The sequence below is a fragment of the Choloepus didactylus genome, chromosome 18, assembly GCF_015220235.1.
Source record: "Choloepus didactylus isolate mChoDid1 chromosome 18, mChoDid1.pri, whole genome shotgun sequence".
In the NCBI taxonomy this organism is placed as follows: Eukaryota; Metazoa; Chordata; class Mammalia; order Pilosa; family Megalonychidae; genus Choloepus; species Choloepus didactylus.
Window position 1 is genome coordinate 6,853,847 of NC_051324.1, and position 26,656 is coordinate 6,880,502.

At 41.1% G+C, this 26,656-nt stretch overlaps 1 protein-coding gene and 1 pseudogene across 8 annotated transcripts in view; both read right to left on the minus strand.

The window, feature by feature from the left end:
• Positions 1–1,310: 1,310 nt before the first annotated feature.
• Positions 1,311–26,656, minus strand: part of DNAH9 (dynein axonemal heavy chain 9) — a 322,619-nt gene continuing 297,273 nt past the window's right edge. For all 8 annotated transcript variants that reach the window (XM_037808448.1, XM_037808450.1, XM_037808449.1 and 5 more), the window contains 2 exons: positions 6,645–7,034; positions 1,311–1,795 (listed from right to left, as the gene is read on the minus strand). In XM_037808448.1, coding sequence (XP_037664376.1) covers positions 1,568–1,795; positions 6,645–7,034 — 618 coding nt within the window. In that variant the 3' untranslated portion in view covers positions 1,311–1,567. The remainder of the gene's footprint in view (positions 1,796–6,644; positions 7,035–26,656) is intronic.
• On the minus strand, positions 11,013–14,380 carry LOC119513332 (annotated as a pseudogene).

Below are 26,656 nucleotides of genomic sequence, written 5' to 3' on the forward strand. Positions count from 1 at the left end.
ACAGAGCTAGCTCTCTGGAAACAGACTAAACTTCAGGCAGGAAACTGCAGAGATGTTGGCAAACAATGGGAAGTACATTACTGATTGACAGGAAAGCAGGGACAAAACTCAAATTGGAGTCCCTGGATTTAAGGAGGAATTTAACTCCCTTACAGAATAAGGCTCCACTTCATGGGGTTCAGGAACCACGGGGCCGAAAGCAGGAAAATCGTGGCGGCGTTGGCATTAGATTCTGTATTCTGCGTAGCAGAGATCCGCAGGATGGCAGGATTGGATGCTGTAAATCAGGGGTTCTCAACCTTCTCAAAACTAGTATCATCATCAGCTTATTAGTATTGCATCAGAGGCTAATTACTGAATCAGAAATTCTGGGGGGTGGGGCCAGCAATCTTTGTTTTATAAAGGAAGCCCTCCAAAGGATTCTGATGCCTGCTTGTTTGAAAACCACTGTCTAAATGGTAAGTAATCCAAATAGAGGGCACCGCAGGGATATGAGGGAATAAGTATCCTAGATGGAATATGGGCCTTCCCAGACTTTTCTTACCAAATAAGCCTCTCCATAGAGTTCCTTAAAACATTAAAACTGTGCAACCTGTTGTGCTTCTGGTGAAACTTTGTTCCACATAACACAGTTTGAGAACTTTCAGGTTAAAAAGATTTTGGGGACGGGTTTCTCCTTGGGGCCCTCTTAGATGATCTGAAGGATGATGGAGATATAGAGAAACAACCTCCTTTCACAGTTGTATCCTTAGCAAATAGTATCAGATAATAATTTATTGAATGAATGGATGAATTAATGAAAGGTAAATACCACATTTTATATACTTTACCTGTATCTTCTGGGGCTGGGGTAAGCAAATTACGGCCCATTACTTTTTTTTTTTTTTTTTTCTTTTTTAAAATAAAATTTTATTGGAATGCAGCCACTCATTTGTGTACACATTGTCTGTGGCTGCTTTTGGGTTACAAAGGCAGAGTTGAGTAGTTGTGACAGAGACAGTACGGCCTGCAAAACCTAAAATATTTACTCTCTGGCTGTTTATAGAGAAAGTTTGCTGATCCCTGATCTAGGGTGTGCTTCTCAGACTGTAAGTTGCATATGATCCCCTAGGGAGCTTGCTAACATACAGCTTCTAATTCATGTGTGATGCTGATGAGCTGGTCCAAGGACCCCCAGAGTAGCAGGGAGCTACAGCAGTCAGTACAGTGCTGTGAAACAGGGTCGGGCCTCAGGGAATCCTGGCTTGTTTCTCTTGGTTTCTCCATGATCACTTATGACTCTGCAATTCTCAAAGTCTGACGAGACACCATTGAAGAATAAATCACTTTATTAGGAAAAGCTCAGTAATATGCAATTCTTCTGCCCTTGTTCCCTGGCCCACACTCCTTCAGCTCAGGATCACTGGATTTAGGCACCTGTCTCCAAGTTCCCTAGAGGGATTCTACAAACTTGTGGGGCATGGTGATTTCCTGTTTTTCCAAGTGTCCCGGCCAACCCGCACCCACCTGTTCCTTGGCAGCCTCCAGCTCAGCCCCTTCCTTACGTTCTCCACCCTTCTGCAGGGAGCTACACCTGGAGCAGCAAGGCCACGCCAGCCAGCACCCACTTGGATGGGTTCTCCTTAGTCTTCAGGTTGAAGGTCCACACGTAAGTGGGTCCACGCTGACAAGTCTTGTACACGGGGCAGGGATAGACACTGCGGCAATCCTGCTTCTCTGCAGGGATGGCCTTGATGAACATCACAGGCATGGGGGGCGTCAGGTCCTTCAGCTTCGCCTCGGCGATGATCCCAGCCTGAAGACAAGAACAGGAGAGCCAGCTCAGACCAGACCTGGAGCCCACCGTGCCCGTCAGAAGATCCGAGAGGTGGGAGCCTGAGTCAGCTTGGCTGCCTTCGTGCCTCTCCCCTCTAAATTCTCCCAGCAACCCACGATGCAAGGACTCTGATAGGTGGAGGACGCATTTCTAATTTTATCCGGCCTAAACTATCTCTTGGAGCAGAATTCCAAAAGCTGTTATAGAGTAATCTCTTTGGAGCTCGAATCTCTCCTAGTTTTATTTTTTTCATTCATTCATTTAAAAATCATACCAAACACAGCTCTTTGCCAGAGGTCATGCCAGGCCCTGGGGATTTAAAGATGAGTTAGACATAGTTCCTGCCAGCGAGTGCTTTAGATGTTAAAGCTCTGATTACATACTGTTTCTGCCTCTTCGGTTTCCTGTGTTGGCTCATCTACCCTCTGGAGCATTTCGACTTCTAGCAGAGGAGCTACATTCTGTCTCTCCTCATGTCCCAGGGGCCTGGCTGCTCTGCACCTTTCCAGATGGGGCCTCCTAGAGATGTCTCACTAGGGTTCTCTAGGGCAGTTTTTCTCACTAATCCTGAGAAATGTTCTGAGAAACAAAAGGGTCCTTTGGTCGAGTACGTGTGGGGAACAGTGCATACCACACCTGCCCTGGAGCTTTTCAGGGCACACTAGCACGTTGAAGGTAAGTCCCAGCAGCACGGTAAGCTGCTTAACTTTGTTTGACCCGGTTTCCCCCCAGCTTATTTGACAACAGGACCCTTTTCTCTGCCACCTACTTATTTCCTATGGAAAACACTTGGGGAGACGCTGATCCAGAGTGATTCACGGATTCCTTACGTATGTCTAGGTGGCTCTGAGCCCCTCATGCTATGGGAGGTTAGGTTTATTTTCCACGAAACATTTTTAAAGGGAAGGAGGTGTCTCTTCGGTTCATAGTAGCAGCACCAAGGTAAGTAGTGGTGACTGCTCCACCTCCAGCTGGGTGTTTACAGAAGGGGCGGGAGCTCGGGTAGAACCTTTTTCCCCCACATACCATAAAATTCACCCTTTCAAAGTGTACAATATAGTGGTTTTTGGTATATTCACAAAGTCGTGCAACCATCTCTGCACAACTATCTAACCACCATATAATTCCACAACATTTTCATCATTCTGTAACCATCAACAGTATGATATTGGAGTCTCCAATAATTATTGTTGAATTATCTATTTCTTCTTTCCATTCTGTCAGTTTTTGCTTTGTGCATTTTGGAAAGTCTTATTAGATGCATATATGTTTCTAATTATCTCTTCTTGATGGACTGGTGCTTTTATCATTATGGAAAGTCCTTCTTTGTCTCCAGTTTGTAACACATTTTGTCTTAAAGTCTATTTTGTCTCATATTAATATAGCACTTCCCCCAACCCCACCTCCCCTCTCTTTTGGTTATGTTTGCATGGTATATCTTTTACCATCCTTTTACTTTCAGCCTATTTGTGTCTTTGAGTTAAAGTGTGTCTCCTGTAGATAGCACATAATTGAATCATATTTTTTGATCCAATACCAATATCTGCCTTTGAATTTTGATGTTTAATCCATTTTCATTTAATGTAATTACAAATAAGGTAGAATCTTATGCCTGCCACTTTGCTAGTTTTTTCTATATGTCTTATGTCTCTTTTGTTCTTCTATTCCTATTCTTCCGCTACTGCTTCTTATGTTACGCATACTCTAGTGTAACATTTTAATTCTCTTGTCATTTCTTTTACAATATATTTTTGAGTTACTTTCTTAGTGGTTTCCTTGGGGATTACAATTAACACCTTCATTTATAGCACTCTAGTTTGGAATAATACCAACTTAATTCCAGTAGGATAAAAAACTTTGCTGCTCTGTAGCTCCACCCCCTCCCCCATGGAAGCCAGGAAACAGTAGGATGACACATTCAAAGTGCTGAAAGAAAAATACTGTCAACCAAAAATTTAAATCCAGCAAAACTATCTTTCAAAAATGGAGGAGAAAGTAAGACAGTTGAAAATTTGAGAGAGAGAGAGAATTTGTTGTTGTAGACCTGCTCTACAAACAGTACTACAGGGAATAATTTGGGCTGAAATGAAAGGACTCTAGACAGTAGTTCAAAGCCACAGGAAGAAAGAGCATCAGTAAAGCTAACTAGACAGGTAAGTATATAAAAGACAGAATAAATGTGTTTTTTGTTTGCAACTCTTTTCTCATATCTGATTTTAAAGATTAATGTATAATGTAACACTTACACATCTGTGTTTTGAGCATGCAACATATAAAGATGTAACTTGTATGACAACAAGAGCAAAAGATAATGAAAAATGGGAGGCTGAGATTGGCATTAATATCCTTTTCTTCCCCCTCCCAGTGCCACTGTTTTTCCCTTCTGAACTTCTTCCCTGCATTCTTATTTGTCGTTCTGGTCTCTCCTTTCGGAATGCCGGCTGTGGCTCTGTTCTAGGCCCCCTGACCCCTAACACAGGCCATGTGTGATCTCCCCTGCCAGAGTCTTATGCAAATATCCAGGTGGAGAGAGGGAAGTCGGCTTCCTTCTCAAGGTTCAAGGTTCATGCTGTTTAAACACTGTCCCACCTGAAGATCCTTTTCCACTGACTCTTGATATGCACAGTTGCAAGGTCTCCTGGCTCTTCCAGCAACCCTGTCCCATCAGGTCGGCCCTGACCATTAGGAAATAGCCTAGAGTCCCCTGCAGAGTGGGATATTTGCCTACGCGCTCCTAGATCATGTGTATAACGAGTGAACACCTGTTCTAGAGCTGTCCATCCTTGTTCCTGTCATTCATCCCAGCCCCATGTGCTTGACTGCTAGTTTCCTATCCACGACAAAACATTCACTTCAATCTATGTTGACGCAAATTTTTAATAGCCTTCAGTGAGAAATCCTTTCTTATGCACTATATAGATAACACCTCCTTAAAATGACATCTGCTGGCTCCCCTTGCCTAAATGGAACAGTGTAACAGCCAGAAGGGACTCCTGCCCTCTTAGGGCTCATGAGGAAAATGGACCTGAGGGTGAACTGGTATCCCAGGTCACACAGCTGCAGGGCTGGCTGACTCCAACCAGTAGCTATCAATTTTGAGAACTCCCTGGTGCCAGACACTCTTCTAAGTGTCTCATGTGTTAACTTGTTTAATTTTCACAATAACTCTATTTTCCCCTTTAACAGTTGAGTGAACTGAGACTTGGAGAGGTAAACTGTATCCAAGGTCACAGAGTTAACAAGTCATATTGCTGGGATGTGGCTCCAACCAGCCTGGCTTTAGAAGCCTTGGCTTTAATCCCTGCATTCTACTCCCTCTGCAAAGCCTGTGCTTCCTGTACGTGCCTGGCTGCACGAGAATGATGACTTCAAAGACAGAAAGATTATCTAGGTAAAAAGACTCAGGGGTTGAGTGCCTCTTTGTTGCTCAGATGTGGCCCTCTCTCTCTCTAACTGAGCCACCTTGGCAGGTGAACTCACTGCTCTCCTCGCTACGTGGGACCTGACTCCCAGGGGTGTAAATCTCCCTGGCAACGCAGGATATGACTCCCAGGGATGAATCTGGACCTTGCATCGTGGGATTGAGAACATCTTCTTGACCAAAAGGGGGATGCAAAATGAAACAAAATAGTATCAGTGGCTGAGAGATTTCAACTGGAGTCAAGAGGTCACTCTGGTGGACATTCTTATGCACTATATAGATAACACCTCTTAGGTTTTAATGTATTGGAATAGCTAGAAGTAAATACCTGAAACTATCAAACTCCAACCCAGTAGTCTGGACTCCTGTAGATGACTGTATAACAATGTAGCTTACAAGGAGTGACAGTGTGATTGTGAAAACCTTGTGGATCACACCCCCTTTATCTAGTGTATGGATGGATGAGTAGAAAAATGGGGACAAAAACTAAATGAAAAAATAGGGTGGGATTGGGGGGTGATTTGGGTGTACTTTTTTACTTTTATTTTTTATTCTTACTCTGATTCTATCTGATGTAAGGAAAATGTTCAGAAATAGATTGTGGTGATGAATGCATAACTATATGATCGTATTGTGAACAATTGATTGTAACCATGGATGACTGTATGGTGTGTGACTATATTTCAATAAAACTGAATTTAATTAAAAAAATACTCAGGGGTGTGGTAGATTAGATTATGTTCCCCCTCAAAAGACATGTTCTTAATATTGATCCAAATTCCTGTGGGTGTGGACCCATTGTAAATAGGGCACTTTTTATTTTTTTAAGAAAGGTCATATGTTTTAATGAGAAAAAAAAAATTCTAGGTAAATCAGGCCAGTTAAATTGGTTTGACAGTCAACCTTGGCAGCAAACGCAGCTTCCAGCATCTTCTAAATAGGGAGTTTTGAAATTGTTATTTTTAGGTAAGGTGTAGCCAATTGAGAAAAATGTGGGTCTTAACCTGGATTCCTGGAGGTCTTCTAAAGAGAAGAAACCAGAAGCCAGAGAGAGCCACAGGCAGGAGTTAGAAGAGAAAGTCAGAGGAAACTGGCAGAGCAGATACCAGGAGAGAGGGATCGCCAGGTGACGGAGATGCGAGCCCCGGAACCCCGAGGACTGCCATCGGCGGCCCTAGAATGCTGCAGAATTTAGGGAGAAAGAGCATCCCTGCTGACAGTTTGATTTTGGGCTTCTGGCCTCTGAAACTATGAGCCAACAAATTCCGGTGGTTTAAGCCAACCTACCATGCCGTACTTGTCACAGCAGCCTGGCTAGCTGAGACAAGGGGCATCCCTTTTAGTAATCACCCTCCACGTGTCTTTCACCATCTGTGAGAGATGCCCTTGGCTCACCCCAGGCTTTACCTGCGCGTCCCAGCGGGCACCTTCCATGAAGAGACCGTGGACATAGGCCCCTTCCCGCGGCGGGCTCCTGAACTCTTCTCTGTTCTTCTTGGTCACGTCACACTGCAGGGCCATGTGGTCCAGGGGCCACTCGTTCTTGCGGGCTGTGGACTGCATGATGGCCGTCAGGAAGGACTGGGGGTTGAAGAAGCCCGTCAGCCACACGGTGGAGGGCACTGCGAAGTCACCGGTCCAAGCCTCCAGCTCCCTGATGCGGTTGAGGAGGTCCGGGAACCAGGTCGCCAGGCCTGCCGTGGAGGGGTAGGCTCGCCGGGCCCAGGGCTCCGGCACCGTGTCCAGGTGCAGGGCGTTCTGTAAGTTCTCCATGTCACTGGTCATGGTCAGCTCCCCCTGGGCACAAAGAGTGAGAATGGGAAGTGAGGAGGCATGACGTCCCTGGTAGGAATCAGATCCACAGACCCGCTGGCTGAGGAACCCGAGCAGACGGGAGAGGCCCAGGGGTGTGAGATACGACGACCATCCTGTCTACTCTTGATTTGCAGGGTCTTCTCACAGAGTCTGTCTTTTGAAACCCTCCCTGCCCTGGTGATGTCAGAGGCTACACTTGTCTACTGTCAGTGTTTCAGAAAACAGAATTGCTTTCCAGCGTGGACTTTCAAGCCCCTGTGGGTTCCATGCTGACGCAACCTTACCCTAAAGCTTGGTCCCATGATTTTTCTCTAGTCTTTGTAGCAGCTTTGCAGACTTCTGCATGCAGCTTAGAAACACACAAAAAGCCAAAGACTTAAAGATCTATATTTCCCCCAATCAAGGATTTCCTTCAGAAAGCAAGCTATTAGGCACATAGTCAACTTTAAGGGAACTGCTTCTGATTATAGATGGCTGATTTGTAAAGAAAGATTCACATCAAGAGCCATCATTAAATTAAACTTTGTAACTTGGGTCTGCCAAGGGTCTCCAGCAATTCATTAACTGCTCCGTCTCTATTATAGTGGTTACTGCACAGGGACTTGGATCACCCATTCATGGCAGGTGGCTGGACTGTGGAGAGGCGCCCGTAGGGCCTGGAGTCACTTTTGTCTATGGGGCTGGGGACAGACACCGTGGATTTGTAGGCCCAACTCTTTCTCTTACCTTTTGTAACTGTTAAAAAGAGTTAAGTGTACCTCCCTTAGAATGAACATATTTCAGCATCCTAAATGACAGACAGTCAGAGACTAACACCCTAACTCCTGATTTATAGGAAATATACTGAACTAATCATCTTTTTATGAACTTCCCAGACATGGTGTAGTTATTACACATACATTTTCTGTACTTGAGAGTCTGAAGGCTGGGCTATTTTAACATATAAATACCTTCATATTTTAAAGAAAAACCAAACATCCCAAGGTAGACTAGCACCCGATAGGCCAAGCCAGCCTGAGCAAGTATTGCCTGCAGACTTTTTCCCCTCAAGTAAACAGATTTTATTACAGGGATAGGGAATTGATTTCATCCCATGCATCTCCTTGGACATATTGAGGTGGCTGCCTGAGCAGTGTGCTGTGAGGATTCTAAGGCCATATCAGGGTCGTCAGGAAGCAAGACATTGTAAATCTGATTAATGAACTTAAAATGGCTAACATGGCAGATTTTATGCTTTATATATGTTACCACAATTAAAAAAAAATAGCTCAACAGGAGACTCAAGTGCCTTTTCCACTTTCAACCACATCCAAATTAGGTGAACAGAAGTTTCTTCTGGAAGTTTCCTTAAGGATCTGCTGAAATGAATACTATTATTGGGTTAAAGTAGAAAAAAAATTTCTCTTTATTTGGAATCACCACTTTAGTGTACACAGGATTTTGAAAAGAGGCTGTAAAATACTACTTGTAAAGGGAAAGGATCCAGACACAAAACTCACATATCGTGTCATTCCATTTATAGGAAATATCCAGCACAGGTAAATCCATCAAGACAGAAAGCAGACTTGTGGTTGCCAGGGAGAGACGGGAAGTGACTGCTTAATGGGGACAGGGTTTCCTTTTGGCTCGATGGAAATGTCTTTGGACTAGATAGAAGTGGTAGTTGCACAACACTGTAAATGTACTAAATGCCACTGAATCGTGCACTTTAAAATGGTAATGGTTAACTCTGTGTTATATGAATTTTACCTCAAAAAACAATATTACTTGTATATTTGAGCTCAAAAGCAAGTTTCTGAGACAGTATGGTCCTCCTCATGCTTCCAGTTATGTGATAAGTTTTACTACATACAATTTACAACTTACTATGTAGTAATAAAACAGGTTTCCTTACAACAGCTGATTTAATAAAAGAACTAACTGTAAAGATTAAATTTAGTGCATGGGAAAAAACAAAGAGTAGATGATCACAGCTTTCTACTTTATTTTATGAGACCCCAACGGTGTAACTCCCAAAATCTGTATATGACATGTCTTTGGTCAGAAGAGAAGGAGAAAATTGTATCTTTTAAAAAACTTACCGGGTTTTGCAATCTTATAGAATGATCATTAAACCATTAAACCATTTAAACCATTAAACCATTAAACGAGATGATGGATGGTAAAACTTGGTGCTGTGGCTGGACCAGTTAGTTCTTGCTGGCTGGGACTGTTGGCCTTACTCTGAGTCCTCAGCTTCTGGGGTTCTGGTCCGCTTTACTGCAGTCACTGCTTTAAGACCCTTGGAGAAAATTTTTTTTTTTTTGCTTTGTGGAAGAATGAGTTTAAGCTCCTTTGTTCTACTCAAATATTTAAACACTGTGGATTTATGAATATGTGTCATTACATCTGAAACATAGAATTATGGCAAAACAATCAGGATGCAATGGATTTGATCCTCAATTGCTAAGATTTTATAAAAGCCCAACAACTGGGTTCCGATGAATAACTTTATCATAATTAGGTAAAAATTTTATCTTAATTTTCTTAGACAATAAATGCCTCTGGTAATCTTTGCTTTTGATTTTCTACAGTCTTTTCTTCCTGGTTATAACTTTCACCAAACCTACCCCTAAGCAACCAAGCCCAAAAATCTCTCTATCCACACTCAGAACTAGAGGAATTAAAAAGTTTTAATAGTTTTTACAGGATTTCAGTCAAAAATTTCCTTCTTTATAACACGAGCCACTTAAAAAAAAATTGACTTGTGAGGTGTAATCTACATACAATAAAATACACCAAAAAGTCTATACAGTTGTGCAACCAACACCATCATGACACATAACATTTCCACCACTCTGGAAAATTCCCTTGTGCCCCCCTGCGGCCTCCTCCCACCCCTGCCAAAGGACTGATCTGCTTTCTGTTGCTATGGTTTTCCCTTTTCCAGATTTTCATATAAATGGGACCATACGGTATGATACACTTGCATCTGGCTTCTTTCACTTAGCATAATACTTCCGAGGTTCACACATGTTGTGTTTTCAGAAATTCGTTCCTTTTTATTGCCAAGTAGTAATCTAATGCATCTCTCTATCACAGTTGGTTTATCTATTCACTGGTTGATGGACATTTGAACCGTTTCCAGTTTGGGGCCGTTAGGAATAAAATTACTGCGAACATTTGAGCACAAGTCTTTGTGCGAACTTATGTTTTCATTTCTCTTGGCTAAACACCTAGGAGTAGGAATGCTGGAATGCATGGGAAGTTTGTGTTTAACTTTACAAGAAACTGCCAAATTGTTTTCTAAAGTGCACCAATTTACTTTCCCATCAGCAATATATGAAAGTGTGCTCCATATTCTTGGCAACACTTCATATTTTAATTTTAGCCATTTTAATAGGTACTTAGTGTTATCGCATTGTTGGTTTTGTTTTGCATTTTCCAAATGAGTAATGATATTGAGCATCTTTTAATATGCTTGTTAGACATTTGTATATCTTTTTTAGTCAACTCTTTTCTCCTTTTTAAAAAAAACTGTCTTTTTTTGTCTTATTGAATTACATATTCTGGATACAAGTCCTAATCAAATACGTGTTTTGCAAATATTTTCCATTTTTATTACTAGTGTCTTTTTCCATTTGAAAGCAATAATTTATTCCTTTTCCTTTCAAAGCTTACTAGATTTAAAAAAAGAGGATCAAAGTTTATGGACTGCTTAATTCTGACTAAGAATGCAAGAGGTGAGAACCTGTGGCTCCGTTGCGACTGCTAGCCATGGCCGCTCTGTTAGCAGATATGCACTGACAGTATTAAGTACAAGTCCCCCCAAATTTGTATTATTGCCTTCAGAGATGCTGCACCCCTTACATTCCATCTCATGTGACATATCTGGATCATTGGTCAACAAGTCACTGGAATGGTGTTTTTGGTGTATTCATTTATTTTTGCCCTTCTGATACAAAAATGAAACTTTTCAGTTCATTTCTGAGAAACAAATTGGTCAGTAAATTCATTTTGTTCTGCTTCTACTTTACACAAAGCTTTGTATTCAAACTGATACCTTTCTAACTGCAAGGTAGCTACTAGTTCTTGAAGTTGCTGTTGTGGGGTGTTCTGGTTTGCTAAAGCTGCTGAAATGCAAAATATCAGAAATAAATTGGCTTTTACAATGGGAGTTTATTAGTTCACAAATTTACAGTTCTAAGGCCAAGAAAATGTCCTAATTAAGACATCGATAGGACGATACCATGTCTGAAGAAAAGGCTGATGGCATCTGGGGTTCCTCTGTCACATGGGAAAGCACATGGCCAGAGTCTGCTGGGCCTCTCCCGGGGTTAGCTTCTCATTTCTATTGCTTTCTTTAAAATGTCTGGGCTTCTGTCTTAGCTTCTCTCTCACAGCTCCTGTGCCTCCTTGCTTGTTTCTCCCAGGACATTTTTCTCTAAGCATCTGAGGGTCTTCTTTTAGTTCTCTGGGGCCAACTCTGGATTTCATCTCTTAGCTTCTCTCCTGGTTCTGGTTTCAAAGGCTGTCTCCAAAATGTCTGTCTGTCTGCATCTTCAAGCATCTGGGTCTGTGCTGGCTCTGGGCTCTCTCTCTCTCCCTGAGCTCTCTTAAGGACTCCAGTAAACTAAGACCCACCTTGAAAGGACAGTGTTACATCTCCATGGAAACAACCTAATCAAAAGATCCTACCCACAATAGGTCTACCCCCATGACAGTGGATTAAAAGAACATGGCTTTTTTTTTTTTTTTATCATCATTTTATTGAGATATATTCACATACCATGCAGTCATACAAAACAAATTGTGTTTTCGATTGTTTACAGTACCATTACATAGTTGTACATTCATCACCTAAATCAATCCCTGACACCTTCATTAGCACACACACAAAAATAACAAGAATAATAATTAGAGTGAAAAAGAGCAATTGAACTAAAAAAGAACACTGGGTACCTTTGTCTGTTTGTTTCCTTCCCCTACTTTTCTACACATCCATCCATAAACTAGACAAAGTGGAGTTTGGTCCTTATGGCTTTCCCAGTCCCATTGTCACCCCTCATAAGCTACATTTTTATACAACTGTCTTCGAGATTCATGGGTTCTGGATTGTAGTTTGATAGTTTCAGGTATCCACCACCAGCTACCCCAATTCTTTAGAACCTAAAAAGGGTTGTCTAAAGTGTGCGTAAGAGTGCCCACCAGAGTGACCTCTCGGCTCGTTTTGGAATCTCTCTGCCACTGAAGCTTATTTCATTTCCTTTCACATCCCCCTTTTGGTCAAGAAGATGTTCTCCGTCCCACGATGCTGGGTCTACATTCCTCCCCGGGAGTCATATTCCACGTTGCCAGGGAGATTCACTCCCCTGGGTGTCTGATCCCACGTAGGGGGGAGGGCAGTGATTTCACCTTTCAAGTTGGCTTAGCTAGAGAGAGAGGGCCACATCTGAGCAACAAAGAGGCATTCGGGAGGAGGCTCTTAGGCACAAGTATAGGGAGGCCTAGCCTCTCCTTTGCAGCAACCGTCTTCCCAAGGGTAAAACTTACGGTAGAGGGCTCAACCCATCAAACCACCAGTCCCCTATGTCTGTGGTCATGTTAGCAACCATGGAGGTGGGGTAGGCGAATACCCCTGCATTCTCCACAGGCTCCTCAAGGGGGCACTACATCTTTTTTTTTTTCCCTTGTTTTTCTTTTTTTTTTTTTTTTTTAACTTTCCCTTCTTTTTTAAATCAACTTTATGAAAAAAAAAGTTAAAAAGAAAACAAACATACAATAAAAGAACATTTCAAAGAGACCATAACAAGGGGGTAAGAAAAAGACAACTAACCTAAGATAACTGCTTAACTTCCAACATGTTCCTACTTTACCCCAGGAAAGTTACATAATATAGCAACATTTCTGTGAACTTGTTCCTACTATATCCATCAGAAATTAACAGACCATAGTCATTTCTGGGCATCCCCAGAACGTTAAATAGCTTATCTGTTCTTCTTGGATTATTGTTCCCCCTTCCTTAATTGCTCTCTACTGCTAGTTCCCCTACATTCTACATTATAAACCATTTGTTTTACCTTTTTCAAAGTTCACATTAGTGGTAGCATATAATATTTCTCTTTTTGTGCCTGGCTTATTTCGCTCAGCATTATGTCTTCAAGGTTCATCCATGTTGTCATATGTTTCACCAGATCGTTCCTTCTTACTGCCGCGTAGTATTCCATCGTGTGTATATACCACATTTTATTTATCCATTCATCTGTTGAAGGACATTTGGGTTGTTTCCATCTCTTGGCAATTGTGAATAATGCTGCTGTGAACATTGGCGTGCAGATATCTGTTCGTGTCACTGCTTTCCGATCTTCCGGGTATATACCGAGAAGTGCAATCGCTGGATCGAATGGTAGCTCTATATCTAGTTTTCTAAGGAACTGCCAGACTGACTTCCAGAGTGGCTGAACCATTATACAGTCCCATCAACAATGAATAAGAGTTCCAATTTCTCCACATCCCCTCCAGCATTTGTAGTTTCCTGTTTGTTTAATGGCAGCCATTCTAACCGGTGTTAGATGGTATCTCATTGTGGTCTTAATTTGCATCTCTCTAATAGCTAGTGAAGCTGAACATTTTTTCATGTGTTTCTTGGCCATTTGTATTTCCTCTTCAGAGAACTGTCTTTTCATATCTTTTGCCCATTTTATAATTGGGCTGTCTGTACTATTGTCATTGAGTTGTAGGATTTCTTTGTATATGCAAGATATCAGTCTTTTGTCAGATACATGGTTTCCAAAAATTTTTTCCCATTGAGTTGGCTGCCTCTTTACCTTTTTGAGAAATTCCTTTGAGGTGCAGAAACTTCTAAGCTTGAGGAGTTCCCATTTATCTATTTTCTCTTTTGTTGCTTGTGCTTTGGGTGTAAAGTCTAGGAAGTGGCCGCCTAATACCAGGTCTTGAAGATGAAGAACATGGCTTTTTATGGGGTACATAATTGATTCAAACCAGCACATAGGGGTTCTCTCCGCTTTGCTATAGATTTGAGCAAGTTCAGAGCATGGATGACTTCATCTCACTTTCCGCTTCTTTTGCAAGTTGGTCAGCAAGCTCAGTTAAACACCAACTGTTTTCTGAAACCGGCCAATTTTGTCCACAAAGTCCTGGCACACTTCCTTGAGCTCTATGGTCTGCTGGGTGACCTCTGGGTCTAGCACCCACAGCTTGTTCAACTTCTCTAAGTACAGCCCTGCTTCACCCAGGGTGTCCTTGGCCATAGCTATTTCCCTTCCGGCCTCCCTAAAGAACTTATGCCCTGCAGGGGTGATAGTGGCAGCCAGGAGGAGAAGTGTCATAGGAGCAAGGTCAGGAAAGAATAAAGTCCAGTTGCTTGTCACAGGCATCTTGCATTCAGCTCACATTTCTTGGGTGCCTACCACATTCCAACACTGCTAGATGCGAGGTGGGGTGGGGTGGGGCAAAGATGAATGCAACCGGTCCCCACCTTGGAGAAGCACATGGTTTAGCAACTGGACTCGGAGCTGTGGTGTGCTGCAGACCAGGCTGATGTCGGCTACAGCTGTGATCTCTGGCCAGTGGAACCCTGGGTGCTGCCCACTGCACCAGATGCTTCCAAGGCTACAGAGGATGTTTATTAATAGTGTCTTTTGAAGAGCAAAAGTTTTTAATTTTAATGAACCCAATAAATCAACCTATTTCTTTCATGGCTCATGTTTTGGTGGCCTAAGAAGTTTCTGCAGGATGTCTTGTTCTGCCAGGTGAGGGTAGAAGTCCAGGCTCCCCATGTGGTCTCCACTGACTCTATGGAGGGGGAGGGGGCTCCTCACTGCCTAGTGGGGATGAAATACCTGTGTCTCTGCTCGGCCTCCTCTGACACTGCACCGGTGGGGCGTTGTAGCACCCTGTTACCGTCTGGTGAGGGTGGAAGTCTCGGCTCCCCATTTGGCCTCTGTTGGTGTGGTGTGGGTATGGCCACAGTTCATTTTCTGTGGTGTCTGAGTTTTCTGTCATGCTAGGTTGTCCTTTTTGTGGACCTGGCTGGAGAGAGCAGGCTTTTGTTTGGGTTTTCTTTGGACCGACTGGCATTTCTGGTTTGCCGGGTCCCTCAGCTCCAACTCTAGGATATAGCAAGTAAAAAGAAAACCCAGAGAACTCACCACCACGTTGTTCTTTGGGTCCTGAGGTCCCTAGCCAATCTATCTCTTCCACATGCTTCAGAGTCTTCTTCTGTTTTATATATAATGTCCAGGGCTTTTATTTGCACTTAGCAGGAGGAAAAGGGAAACATATAAATCTACTCCATCTTCTCCGAAGTGGGGGAGTTTGATGGAATTGGTATTATCTCATCCTCTAATGGTCTGTAGAATTAACCAGTGAAGCCATGTGAATCGGAGGTTTCTTCGTAAGTATTCAACTAGGAATTCAATTTTTCTAATAGATACAGGACTATTTAAGCTATCTGTTCCAGTTTGCTAAAGCTGCTGAAATGCAAAATACCAGAAATGAATTGGCTTTTATGATGGAGATTTATTAGGTTGCAAATTTACAGTTCTAAGGCCATGAGGCATCAAGAGGTAGACACCTTCTCTGAGGAAAGGCCGATGGCATCCGGGGTTCCTGTGTCACATGGGAAGGCACATGGTTGGCTCTGCTGCATCCTCTATCCTGGGTTTAGCTTCTGGTTTCAGTGGCTTCCTCCAAAATATCTCTGGGATTCTGTCTTAGCTTCTCTCTTAGTTTCTCCCGGGGACAAACCATGGATTACATTTTTTAGCTTTTCTCCAAAATGTCTCTCTCAGCTTCTCTGAGCTCTCACTCTCTGTGAGCTCTCTTAAAGAACTCCAGTAAAGGATTAAAACCTACTTTGAATGGGGGGGTCACATCTCCATGGAAACAATCTAATCACAAGGTCCCACCCACAATAGGTCTGCCCCCACAAGACTGGATTAAAAGAACATGGCTTTTCTGGGGTACATAACAGATTCAAACCAGCACACTATCTATTTCTTCTTTTTTTTTCCCTATGCATTTAAAAAATTATTTATTCTGGTAACATATATATGACCTAAAATTTCCCATTTTAAGCAATTTAAAATATATAATTCAATGCTGTTAATTATATTTACAAAATTGTGCTACCACCACCGTCATCACCAAAACCTTTCCCATCACACCACACAGAAATTCTGTACCAATTTAGCATTAACTCCCCATTCCCCATCACACCCTGACCCTAGATAACCACTATTCTAGTTTCCACCTCTTTGAATTTTCTTATTCTAATTATTTCATATAAGTGAGATCATTTAATATCTGTCTTTTGTGTCTGGCTTATTTCACTCAACATTACATCTTCGAGGTTCATCCGTGCTGCTGCATGTATCAGAAATTCATTCTTTTTATATGGCTGAATACACATTCTATGAATATGCCACAGTTTGTTTATCCACTCATCAGTTGATGAATACTTGGGTTGTTCTCACCTTTTGGCAATTGTGAAAAATGTTGCTATGAACATTGGTGTGAAAATATTTGTTTGAGTCCTTGCCTTTAAGTTTTTGGTGTATATATCTAAAAGTGGGATTGCCAGGTCATGTGATAATTCTATACTTAACTTTCTGGGGAACCATCAAACTGTTTTCCACAGTGGCTGCACCATTTTACATTATCACCAACAAAGTATGAGTGTTCCCATTTTCCCATAAACTTTCTAACACTTGTTATTTTCTGTTGTTTTTTAAATTTTTTATTTTTAATATTAACCCTTTTAGTGGTTATGAAATGGTATCTCGTTGTGGTTTTGATTTGCATTTCCCTAAAGGCCAATGATGTTGAGCATCTTTTCATGTGCTTGTTGGCCATTTGTATTTCTTCTTTGGAGAAATGTCTGTTCAAGCCCATTTTTTTTTTTTTTTTTTTTTTTTATCATCATTTTATTGAGATACATTCACATACCACGCAGTCATACAAAACAAATTGTACTTTCGATTGTTTACAGTACCATTACATAGTTGTACATTCATCACCTAAATCAATCCCTGACACCTTCATTAGCACACACACAAAAATAACAAGAATAATAATTAGAGTGAAAAAGAGCAATTGAAGTAAAAAAGAACACTAGGTACCTTTGTCTGTTTGTTTGCTTCCCCTACTTTTCTACACATCGATCCATAAACTAGACAAAGTGGAGTTTGGTCCTTATGGCATTCCCAATCCCACTGTCACCCCTCATAAGCTACATTTTTATACAACTGTCTTCGAGATTCATGGGTTCTGGGTTGTAGTTTAATAGTTTCAGGTATCCACCACCAGCTACCCCAATTCTTTAGAACCTAAAAAAGGTTGTCTAAAGTGTGCGTAAGAGTGCCCACCAGAGTGATCTCTCGGCTCGTTTTGGAATCTCTCTGCCACTGAAGCTTATTTCATTTCCTTTCACATCCCCCTTTTGGTCAAGAAGATGTTCTCCATCCCACGATGCCGGGTCTACATTCCTCCCCGGGAGTCATATTCCACGTTGCCAGGGAGATTCACTTCCCTGGGTGTCTGATCCCACGTAGGGGGGAGGGCAGTGATTTCACCTTTCAAGTTGCAAGCCCATTTTTAAATTGGGTTGTTTTTCTTTGTTGTTTAGTTGTAGGATTCTTTATATATTCTGGATATCAAACCTTATCAGATATATGGTTTCCGCATATTTTCTCCCATTGTATAGAATGTCTTTTTACTTTCTTGTTAAATTCTTTTAATGCACAAAAGTTTTAAATTTTGTTGAAGATCCATTTATCTACTTTTTCCTTTGCTGCTTGAGCTTTTGGTGTAAAGAGAAACCATTGCCTAATACAAAGTCCTGAAGATACTTCCCTATGTTTTCTTCTAGGAGTTTTAGAGTCTTGATTCTTAAATTCAGGTCTCTGATCCATTTTGAGGTTAATTTTTGAATGTGGTATAAGATAGGGGTCCTCCTTCATTCTTTTGCTTATGGATATCCAGTTTTCCAAGCACCATTTGTTGAAGAGACTATTCTTTTCCCATGGAGTGGACTTGACACCCATATCAAAAATCAGTTGGTCACATCTCACATAGATGTGAGAGTATCTATTTCTTCTTGAGTGATCATTGGTAGAGGGGTCTTCCAAGGAATTTGTCCACTTCATCTAATTAATTTTAATTGCAGAAAATTATTCACATTATTTCCTTGTAATGCTTTTAATGCCTGTAGGATTTGTAGTGATGCCTCCTTTTTCATTTATGATACTTGTAATTTGTGTATTTTCTTGATCAGTTATTATTTCCTTCCTTTTTGTTTGCCTTAGGGTTATTTTGCTCTTTTTTCACTATTTGCTTAAGGTGGAAGCTTAGAGCAATGATTTGAGAATATTTTAGCTAACATTAGCATTGCATGATGTAAATTTCCCTCTAAGTACTATTTTAGCTACATTTCACAATTTTAATGTCATTGTTTTTCATTTTCTTTCCATAGAAAATGTTTATAATTATTTAGAATTGTGTTATTTAATTTTCAAATATTTGGAGATTTTACAGTTATCTTTCTATTATTAATTTCTAGTTTAATTCTGTTGTGATCAAATTACTGAGTATAATTTTAATTTCCTTAAATTTACTGAGACTTTTTTTATGGCCCAGAATATTTTCAATCTTGGTGAATGTGCAAAAAGTATATGTATTCTGCTGTCTTTGGGTGGAGTATCTATAAATGTCATTTAGGTCAAGTTGGTTGATAGTTTTGTTCAAGTCTTCTATATCCTTACTTATTTTCTACCTACTTATTCTATCAAATCTACAACTATAATTGTGGCTTTGTCTATTTCTCCTTTCAGTTCTATCATTTTTTTTTTCTTATTGTACTTTGAAGGTCTGTTTTTGGTGCCTACACATTGAGGATTGTTATTTCCTCCTCATGCATCAATTCCTTTATCATTATGAAATATCCCTCTTTATCTCTGGTAATATTACTTGTTTTAAAATTCATTTTGTCTGGTATTGATAAAACCACTTCAGTTCTCTACTAATTAGGGTTTTCATAGTGTATCTTTTCCAATCTGTTTCCTTTTAACCTATTACAGCTTTATATTTAAAGTGTCTTTTGTGTGTGTGTGTGTGTGTGGATAGATAAGTAGAAGAGAGTAAACGTAGCATCCCTAGTCTACAAGGCCTGAGACTGCCATCCTCAGAAATGCCTGATTGCAAGGTTGGCCCTTGACTGGCATCTGGAAACTTCACTCCCAGTTGACAGTTAATTAACAACAGTGGTTGACTATAACTAGACTGTTTGTAAAATTTAATTTATGCTGAACACCTGCTTTCCTTCTGGGAGTCTGGAATGTTGGTGCACGCTAGGCAGAATGTGCCTGTGTGACCAGCCCCTAATAGAAACCTTGGGCACTGAGGCTCTCATTGGGCTCCCCTGGGCAGAACCCTAGTGCACATGTTGTTACATTTTGTCGCAGGGGGAAGGATGCACTGTGTGAGGCTCTTCCTGAGAGGGAGAAAGCACAAGGAGCCTGTACGTGGATTCCTCCAGACTTCACCTGGGACTTTTACCTTACAGTCTGGCTGTGTTTTCTTCCTACATCCCTTTAACAAATCCCAGCCATGTGTACAACTACATGTTGGTAACTGTTAGTCCTAGGAAATCTCCAAATGTGGGGGTGGTCTTGGGGACCCCAACACAACAGCATATAGTCAGGTCTAGTTTTTTAATCCAATCTGGCAATTCTGCCTGGTACTCAGGGTGCTTAGACCATTTATATTTAATGCATTACTGGTATAACAGTGTTTAGATCTACACTTATTTAGTTTAGTGTTTGCTTTAGGGCAGCGGTTGGAAAACTTTTTTTTTATTGTGAACTTTAACATATGTGCATTAACAATGATAACTTTCAAAGTACGATTTCACAAGTTGTTAGAGAGCAAATTTCAAAGAACGTCATGGGTCACAGTTCCATAACTTCGTCCATTTCCATTATTGTAAAATAGAGCATGCATACAGAAAGGTGTCAACTCTCGATGTACAGCTCAACAAGCAGTTATATAGGTAATTTCAAAAACTGTTATGGGTTACAGTTCCACAGTTTCAGTTCTTTGCTTATTATGCAATACAAGGTATATACAGAAAGGTGAAGACTTCAAAGCACACTTCAATGAGCAGCTATAGAGCAAATCCCAAAGGATGCTATAGGCTACATTTCCACCATGTCATTTACCTCCTTCCGGCCATTCCAACACCCCAGCAGGTTGGAAAGTGTCAGATAGTAAATATCATTGGATTTGTGGTCCATATGGTCTCTGTTGCAACTATTCCATTATTCCATTTTGCTATTGAAACACAAAGGCAGCCACAGAAATACTTAAATGAATGGGTGAGGCTGAGCTCCAACAGAAGTTTACTTACAAAAACAGGCTGTCAGCTGGAATTGGCCTGCAGGCCATAGTTTGCTGACTCCTACTCTAGAAATTTACAATATACATCTTTAACTCACTTATCACAACCCACCTTCGAGTAACATTATACCACCTTACTTACAGTATAAGAATTGCACACAGTATACTTCCATTTCTCCTCTCTTATCCTTCATGCTATTATTGTCACACATTTTACTTCTACATATGCTATAAATCCCACAATACATTTTTATTATTTTTGCTCTTATCAGTCAACTGTCTTTAAAGAAGATTTAAAAATGAGAGAAAAATGTCTTTAAAAGTTACATATTTACCATTGATGGAGGCCTTCATTTCTTTGTCTAGATACAAATTACTAAAAGGTATTTTTGCCTTCAGAACTTCCTTTAACATTTCTTACATTTAGGCCTGTTGGCATGAATCCTTTCAATTTTAGATGTCTGAAAACATCTTCTGTTGTTGCTGTTGTTGTTGTGAGACATTTTACTGAGTAAAGAATTCTAGGCTTCAGAGTTTTTTTTTTAGTATTTTAATAATATTCCTCTACTATCTTCAGGTTTGCAGAGTTTCTGACCAGAAGTGTTCTGTCATTCTTAGCTTTGTTTCTCTGTACCTAATTTTTATGTTTTCATCTGGCTGCTTTTAAGATTTTCCCTTATCACTGGGTTTCAGCAATTTTATTATGATTGAACCTTTACATGGTTTCCATTAGGTTTATTCTTTTTGTGGTCTGTTGAGCTTCTTGTGCCTATGGGTTCAAAGTTTTATTCAAATTTGCAACATATTTGGCCATATTTATTCAAATATGTTTTCCTGACAACACACTCCCACCCCCAATCTCATCCTCCTGGGACTCTAATTACACATATGCTAGAACTCTCAATATTGTAAACACCTGTTTACTTTTCTCAGTACTTTCCCTTCATTTTGGGTAATTTCAGTTACTATATTGCTATGTTTTCATGGTTACTGATGTTTTCTTTTGCAATGCCTCATCAGCAGTTAATCATCTCTGGTTCATTTTTCATTTCAAATATTGTATTTTTCATCTCTTTAAGTTCCATTTGGGTCATTTTATATATCAGTCTTTTCACCTTATGCTCATGTTTTCAAAGTCTTCTTTAACATGAACAGCATACCTATATTTTTAAACATTCTTGTTTGCTAATTCCATCATCTCTTGTCATTTCTGGCTCCATTTCAACTGATCAAGTTTTGTCCTGGCTACGGGTCATATATTCCTGCTTCTTTACATGCCTGTCATTTCTCTACTCCATGTCAGACACTGGATTTTACGTCATTGAGTGCTGGATTTTGTTGTATTCCTTTAAATAGTGCTGGAATTAATTTTGGCCCACAGTTAATTTACTTGAACTCAATGTTTACTTTGGAGGTTTGCTTTTAAGCTTTTTGGAGTACGTACAGATTAGCGTTTAGTCTAGATCTAAGTTGATACCCTTCTGAGATTTCTCCGATTCCTCATTTTTTTTTAGGTCTTTCTTCTCTGGGCTTGTGGGAACACTAAATTATTCCCAGCTCTGTGAACCATTCTCAGTACTCCTTACTGGTGGTTCTTTCCCAGCCCCAGGTAATCTCTCACTTATGTGCAGGGCAGTACCCAGGTAGAGACTCCAGGAGATCCCTCTGTAGATCTATAGATCTCCAAAGACCTCTGGTTCTTTTTCTCTGAGCAGCTCCCTCCCCTAAGGTACTCTACCTTGCAAATTACAGCACGTTGGCCTCTGTGAACTCTGATCAATGTTTCCTCAATTTAGCAAGACTGTGGGGCTCTGTTTGGGTCCCTCTGTGAAATGTAGCCTGGAAATTGCCTCCTCGTGTAAGGGCTCACCTCACCTGTTTCCTTTCTTTCATATATCACAGTCCTGTGCTGCTTGGTGTCCAATATCTGAAAATTGATGGTTTTTATATTTTGTCCAATTTTCTAGTTGTTTAAAATGGGAAGGTAAATCTGCTTTGGTCATAAACAGAAAACCACAAGTCACTTTTAAGCACCACTTCAAAATGGTTGTCAAAGGTTACTATCACAATTGTAAAATTTCCCTTTTACAATAAGCACCTTTTCCTGCTTGAGCCAAAAAAGAACTCTAAAAGTAGAAAAGGAATTAGTAAAAAACAAAAAACAAAAAACTCACCATGAGTAATCTAGGCTGCTGGTTCTTAATGGACTGTGTTTAGTGTGTGTGTGCATGCGTGTACAATCACTTCATTTTCCAAAGCCCTGATTTATAAAGTCCCACCCACTGAATTTGCCATAAACTACCCAATAATTTCAGTGGTAAACAAAAAGTCACTTTACACATAGTGACGTACACCGAGGAGTGAGTGGATGCAGCTGACCCCCCTTCCTCCCCAGCACTCACACGTAGCACACAGGGAGAAAGCTGCACTAATTTTTGCAGAAATATACACAAATTGGAAAATGGAATTCCTGTGCCAAGGAGTTTATAGTTTAACTGGGAAAACAGGTCTGCATGTGTGGAAAAGGCTAGCATTTACAAAGAAATGTAGGTGTAACTACAAATTAATCCAGAAGCGATGCTGGATCTGTGTATTGTGGAGGTGTGGAGGAGGAGCGTGCCCACCGTCAGCTGGGGTTAATGTATCTGTGAGATACACTTACAGGTGTATGTTTAAGGAGGAAAAAGTCATAGGTGGGTAAGGAGGCTAAGGAATGGCGATTGCAGACATCTGTCAAGACGGAGCTGCATCGTGGCGGGGAAGGCAGTGGTTGAAGCCCGGTGGCTTCTGCGGAGGAAGGCAGGCTGGGGAGCATCAGATGAGGGGGCCTTAAGACCCCTCCCTTTCTAATTAACACGATGGATTATGCCCACAAGCCAGACACAGTACCAAGGCCCAGTAGCTATGATGCCATCTCACAACTCCCATTCATGAAAGAGGCTGTGAATCAGGTGATCGTATGTGATGAAGAGGGACCAAAGCAAGTTAAAGCTGCTGGGGACCCACAGAACCTGAGCAGCACAAAAGGGGTGAGGGTTGGTGGGAGGTGGAATCCCTGGGCCCGAACAGATGTACAAGCAGCTCCAACAGGAAGCCAGGCTGATGCGGTAACTTCTCTGTGGGAGGCAACCACAGCCTCCAGGATTGACAGGTGAAAAGGATCCCCAGAGAAGAGAACCAGGAGAAAGGTCAGTGAGAGACATAATTGCAGTGGACTGAGAAAATGGCCTTTAAGACTCGCTTGCCATTTTAGGGGAGAAAGGACTTTAATTAGCCTTTGTGGGAAGGATGAGGGACTGTTCCTAGGGAAACTACATGATATGCTCTTTAGCAAACAGCCGTAAAGCAAATCCTTCCCCACTGTTCTTGGCCTTAACATTGCCGTACTGAAATCCAGATGCTTTAGATCTGTGCTAATACTAAAGCCACTAGGCTTCAATTAATTCATTTTAATGTCAATTAATTAAATTATACAAAATTTATACAAAATTATACAATTAAAAATTCAGTTCTGTCACATTAGCTACATTCCACGTGCTCAACAGCCATATGTGGCCGATGGCTTCCTTATTAGACAGCACAGATAGAGAACATGTCCATCATCAGAGAAACTTCTACTGGACAGCACTGCTTTAGAACATGTGGTAGATTGAGTTATGAACCCAAGAAAAAACCAGAATCTTAATACGCATTCCTGTGGGTGTGAACCCATTGTAAATAGGACCTCTTGAAGACAGTAGTTTTAGTTAAGGTTTGGCCAACTGAATGAGGGGGGGCCTTGGTCCAGACTACTGGAGCCTTATAAAGAGGACCTGGGAGTCACAGATGCTGGATAGGAGAGGACAGCCCCACGTGACAGGAAAGACAAAGAACCCCAAGGATCGCCGGCAGCCAGCACCAGAATGCCACAGTCTTTGGGGAGAAAACGAGCCTTGCCAATATCCTGATTTTGGAATTCTAGCTTCAAAACTGTGAGCCAATCAATTCCTGTTGCTAAGGCAAAACCTTTTCATGGTGTTTCTGATAGCAGCTCCAACAAACTAAGACAGACAGAAAGGCTAAGTTTTCTGTTTGGTAACACAAACTGTGGTGTGTGTGTTTTAACCAGTGATATGTTAAAAATCATCTCCATTGCAGTTTTAATCACAACTTTTAATGTACACACAATAGTACAAATGTGCTTGCCAATCTGTGGTTAAGAAGATATGCAGAAAAATCAAGATGGATTACAAAAATTTAAAACTTGATACACTTAAAAAGAAAGAAAGGCCATAATTTATTTTTCCCTTTAGAATAAAAATGTTTAAGAGGCTTTCAATGGGCAATTTACTTACATGCTTCTAAAATGTTTTCATGAACAATACACCAAAATAAATAGTGCTAGTGTATTTTCCTATCCACAGATATTTTGAATTTTGTTAAATTCGGGGCATGTATGGAAGTGTCTAGAATGTGTGAATGTCATGGGTCACGTGAGTTGATGGGGGATAAGGGTCTCACTGTGGATTCATCCTACACCATGACCCATCAGCACTCACCATGCATTGGGTCGTAACTGCTGGCAGTACAGGAACAGGTGTGATGTAAAGTTCCCCATCCTCTGGCACATTCTTTGAGGGCAGTGCCAGAGTGAGACAAACGTCAGACAGAACTAGGACTCTTCCAACCACTCTACATTGGCTTGTACAGAGAAGTTCTTGGTTTCCTGGTTTTCTCCCCTGGCTAAAGCAATAACTTAACTCTGTGTTATTATGCTCCCTACTGACGTGTAGTTTCTGAAAACAGTGAAGCCATAGAAACCTCTATTAAATTTCTCTGTAAGAATAAATGATGTACAAAGGAAAAGGTTAAATATCTGCAATACTTAATTTTTAACACCTGTCAGAAATCTAAAGTCATTTTGTTAACAGAGGAACTTAAAACACGTAACTTGATTTTCTTAGAAATTTCTCACATCTGCTTAGGATAAGATTATAATTTATTCTGACAATGCTTTTACACTAACTAATTGGATGTCCAAGAGGTAGAACTTTTAAGGAATATTCTCTCTCTTAGGTTTTGCCGGTTTCAAAGTGAAGCAGGAAAAATTTAGGAAAAGAAGAAATTGTCCATCTTATAGTTAAGTTTCTGAACTCGGGCACTCCCAAAACCTTGAATAGAAGAAGAAATTACTCATTTTCAGAGGAGGAGCTGAGAAGAAATAAGAGAGAAACCCATCCCAAATTCATTAAGTATAACTTGTGTCATCTTCTTAGGAGAAGAGGAATACTTCTACAAACTCTAGGCCAGCATTTCCTGAAAGGGGCTCAGAGAAAAATTAGTTTCTCAAGACATTGCCAGATTGGTGGTAGCTGGGGGATGGAGAGGAAGGCTCAGTGGCCAAACTCAGGGTAAGTCAACGCTTCTTAAAGACAAAAACTATAATACTTCAGTAAAGAAACCTGCTTACATTTGTTTAAACCAGAGTTTCCCAAACCCATCTGGCCTGGATCCCTTGTTACCCCATGACATCTGTACTTACTTGATCATAGGTCAAGAGTCAACAAAAAGAAAATTTACAAAGCAAACACTGACTCCTTCTCCCAAGAAAATGCAGCCTTTTTAGAGAACCGTGACGTGCTTGCTTGGTGTCAGTGATGCAGGGAAATCTTTGGGAGAGCTAAAGGCTGGGTGGTGCTGTACGGACACCTTATGAGGGCTCTCTGGCTGTGACCTTGCCCACTCTTTTCAACTATAAATAGATGTTTTCATAATATTTCTTTGATAAAATATAGGCAAAATACTTTTCCTGTAGGCCTTCATTCTTGAAGTCAGTGAACTTTTTATTACAGGCTCACATTCATAGGCCCCAGTCCAAACCTACAGAGTCAGAACCTCTGGGGCGAGGCCTAGGAACTTTCATTCGAAAAGGGCCCCTCTGGAGTGTCTGGAGCAGCTGGCCCCTGGGCTTGCAGACAGGCAGCCGGCATGACATCCACAGAAGGTCATGGATGGGGCAACAACACCCGACTACTCCCTTCTGGAGAGGCTCAGGCTGCACCTGGTGCTTGAGTTTGAGCTCCTCTCCTGCTTTTACTTCCTTATGAAGATGATCTCTGCAACCAGATTTCATTTCTCTAAACTATGGGGAGGTGGGGAGATGGGGAGGGAAGTAGAAATGACAGGGATTCCACCCCTTTGAGGCTTACAGTCTGGGCTGATAGGAGCCT